This window comes from Palaemon carinicauda, chromosome 14 (assembly GCF_036898095.1).
Source record: "Palaemon carinicauda isolate YSFRI2023 chromosome 14, ASM3689809v2, whole genome shotgun sequence".
Lineage (NCBI taxonomy): Eukaryota > Metazoa > Arthropoda > Malacostraca > Decapoda > Palaemonidae > Palaemon > Palaemon carinicauda.
The window spans coordinates 37,309,936-37,314,243 of record NC_090738.1 but is presented as its reverse complement, the minus strand read 5'-3'; the positions used below and the strand labels follow the sequence as shown (position 1 = coordinate 37,314,243).

The 4,308-nt window shown below is 31.7% G+C and overlaps 1 protein-coding gene across 1 annotated transcript in view; it reads right to left on the bottom strand.

Annotated features, from left to right (window-relative positions):
* Nucleotides 1-1,452: 1,452 nt before the first annotated feature.
* Nucleotides 1,453-4,308, bottom strand: part of LOC137653167 (uncharacterized) — a 74,019-nt gene continuing 71,163 nt past the window's right edge. The window contains exon 2 of the mRNA XM_068386544.1: nt 1,453-2,706. Coding sequence (XP_068242645.1) covers nt 2,173-2,706 — 534 coding nt within the window. The 3' untranslated portion in view covers nt 1,453-2,172. The remainder of the gene's footprint in view (nt 2,707-4,308) is intronic.

Genomic DNA, 4,308 nt, shown 5'->3' with positions numbered 1-4,308 from the left:
AAAAGATAAAAAGTACTTTATGAAAGAAAATTTGAAATTACAGAAAATGTCTGGCAAATAATAAAGAACGTTTAAACAGTGAATGTTAAATAGGAAACGCAAATAAATCACAATATTCAGTGAAAAATAGGATTAAAAATTCAAGGACGAAAAAGCGGACGAGATCAATTGTACATTACTCATTACTTAGCGGTTATTGTTCTTACAAAGAAAGACACGGAACATAAACCATAGAGGCGACATGAGAGAGAGAGAGAGAGAGAGAGAGAGAGAGAGAGTGGTATATATATATATATATATAAAGAGAGAGAGAGAGAGAGAGAGAGAGAGAGAGGTATATATATATATATATATATAAAGAGAGAGAGAGAGAGAGAGAGAGAGAGAGAGAGAGAATGTTACCAATCATAACCGCTTTGAGCTACAAATAGTTAAAACACCGAGAAAGGAAGAATAAAATATAAAGTTAAAAACAAATGGCTACATAAAACCATGCTTGCGTAGAAAAGGGTCTAAATGGAAATAAAAAACAACTATAAATAAGAAAAACGATTTTACTGTGTGAATTAAAAAAAAAAAATAATAATAAAATTGTAAAATTCATAAACTCACATAATGTAACTTCTCCCTTTCTAAAGTGGAGAAAAAGAGTTACTACTTGCAAAAAGGTTGTTATATAATAAACAACAATATAAATAACACTAAATATAAGAAAGAGTAAAATCAAATTCTATCAACTCCCTTATCCAAGAGATAAACAAGAAAAGCCCTTCATTTAAATAAGAGATTCTGGCGCCTTGTCGCACAGCTATTCACGGGAGCTTGAATTGGTGACACATTCCCTTGGTCATTTTAGGGACAACGCTTGTCATTATTATGGGATGGATTCACGGTACTAAGAGGTTCAACACCGAATCTATTGATAGGTTACCAGCATTACTAATATTAGAAGATAATAATGATGGTGTTGATAATAATAATAATAATAATAATAATAATAATAATAATAATAATAATTTTGAAGTTATCACCATTCCTAATATTAGATATTAGTAGGTACGCTGGCATTAATAATAATAATAATAATAATAATAATAATAATTATAATATCTTTCACGCAGCTAACTCAATCACTTATTTCGGATAGAATTACGGCAAAATTAACACTTAGAATATCAGTTACGACCAAAAATACTCTTTATAACATTAGCCAAATCATAACAAAAATAAATACTAAGTATTGATTAATGTACCCTCTAATTTAGCGAGGCTTTTCCAGAGTGAATGTGCTGAAATTTATATATATATATATTATATATATATGTATATATATACATATATATATATATATATTGATATATATATATATATATATGTATATATACACACACACACACACACTATATATATATATATATATATATGTGTGGTGTGTGTGTGTGTGTGTGTGTAATTGCCTAACAAGTAAATAATAATAATCCAAAACAGTAGATAACAAATGCCAAATATTATATATTACATCTAAAAATATACTGTAACTGAATATTAAACAACTATGTGGCATACGACACGTTAATCAATAGCTCCATTTCTTAACATCTACGGAAATTCGTCGTTTCAGGTGATACAGTCAGGTCATAATTCGACTACAAGTTAAATAGGATAAAACTATCTCTAAATGACTTAAAAAAACACACCAAATGTTTCACATAAAGATTTCCCATAACTGTCTTACCCATTAGTGGTAATACTATGATAGATATTTTCTTTGAGGAGTGGGAAACTGCTTTCCCCAATATTCAAAACACAATGTTTACCTTCGATTGGGTTAGTCTTCCATGGATCAGGACAGTTCTCATAGAAAACGCCAGAGGTTTCAAACGACTTTGAAATGAAATTCTCACAGAAAGAATTCCTCTTCAAAGGGTCAGTATTACTAGGAATTGAATCATCTCCCATTAAAATGGAAACAGAATTACTGATTACATGGTTATTCACCCCTAAGCAAAGTTCAGGATTTCCTTTAACTGTAATTGCACTGGAATTCCCGATATTATTTAACATCAATGAATTCCCTTTATCCACTACCTCACTTCCAGTTACCCGTGAAGGAGAGTGTGCATCTTCGACACCTATGGAAAGGTCAAGGCAAACGTCATTGCCAGCTTGATGCTAGGCCAGGGTCGTGACGGTAGGCTTCCCATCCATGGGTCCCAGATGCTCTCCCTCCTCGTCCTCCTCTTCTTCGTCGGGAACCATCAGCTTCATCTGTAGGGATTCAGCCGCTTCCCTCTGCTTTTGAGGACGAGACCGCTTCGGAGAGGCAGTTCTATTGCTGCTGCTGTTGTCCTTTTGTGGCTTTGACGGATGATTAGTTTTCTTACCGTTGGTCTTGCCTCGACCACCACCTCCTCCTCCTCCCCCACCGAGGCTGCTACTACTGACGGATGTAAAGGAGGAGAAGCAGAGGCTAAGAGCTGAGAGAGCCGTGTGCCTCTCGTGCAGTCCAGACCTCTTGATGATGACAACCAGGCCAATGACGTACACGGAGAGCACGATGCAAACGTACCAGAGGGCGTGCTTTTGGGCATCCGCGTGCATTCTCGTCATTTGCTGCTGCACCAGGATGACGTGGGGCGTGGCATTGGCATTCCCTTGGCACTGACACCACAGATCGTTGAAGTGCACGTCACGTATCCCTTCCATCTACAAAGATAATCGACTGTCGTTAATGAGGAAATGAACTTCAGCTCATCCCTTAGGTCACACTGTTCATTCATAAGATATGTTACTAACACCCAAGTATATTGGATCTGGAAAATGGTGTATACAGTATTCATTAGCGCACATAATTATGCAATGTATAGGAATATATGTGAGGAATATACGTAAACATATCTTTCTATATATCTAAGTAATGTTAAATATTGCATATATGTACATTACATATATATATACATATATATATTATATATATATATATACATACATACATACATACCTATATATATATGTATAAGTATGTATATAAATATATATATATATATATATATACATATATACTATATATATACTGTATATATATAAATATATATAATATTATATATATATATATAAAATATATATATAATCATATTTATATATATACATATTTATATATATATATATATATATATATATACATACGTAAATGGAAACTTGAAAATGATAAAATATTCATTTGAGATAGTTAAAAAAAAACTTCAAAAGCTAGATGAGAGAAAATTTGGACGAAGAGAAAGTGGAGATTTTTTTAAAACTAAGTTAAGGCTATGGGAGATAATAAAGAATAAATAAAAAATAAATAAATGAAAAAAGATAGTTGATTCACATAAGTCTGGGGGAACATATAAGGAATGATGATAAGAAGAGAAAATTAGTGAGTCATACAAGTAGAAAAAATTCTTATAATAATAATAATAATAATAATAATAATAATAATAATAATAAGAAGAAGAAGAAGAAGAAGAAGAAGAAGAAGAAGAAGAAGAAGAAGAAGAAGAAGAAGAAGAAGAAGAAGAAGAAGAAGAAGAAGAAGAAGAAAAAGTAGAAGAAGAGGAGGAGGAGGAGGAGAAGGAGGACGAGGAGTAGAAAAATATGGAATTTAAACCATAGTGAAATAATCAAATAACAATGGATGATTAATCTAAAAACAGATACTTATTAACTACTGAAATCGGAATAACATTGCCAGAAAAAACCCTAATTTAAAACCCAATTTTCTTTAAAATAGTCGTCCAAAAAAACTTTCAGAGTATGGGCAAGAGAGAGGTGCTTTATTCATTCAAATATAATTTGATTAAACCAGATTTGTTTTCCAATATGATACCATCGTTCATACACTTTTAAGTATTAAAATGATAACACTTCATTATATATATTTTTCATCGGAGAAGGTAATTACATAACACATTTTCAGCATGAAAGGTACACATAACCAGATAAGTATTTGCAGAAGAAAAAATTTGAAAAAATAGTATTGATTAATGCCATAAACTCGTGAACAAACAGACGGCATGAAAACACATATCAAGATAAAACAGCCACATAAATTAGTACATAACCCACTAGGAATTTAAGATAAAAGTATTAAGCACGATTTCTTAAACAATACAAGTAAATGAGTGTTAATTAACCCTGTATATTCAAGAACCCTGGATTTGCCTTAAAAATTGTTGGAAAAACATTAGAAGATCATCCTCATAAATGAGAATGTCTCTGAGAATATTTGGATATAACAATGATCGTAGGTAATCACAATATATAAAA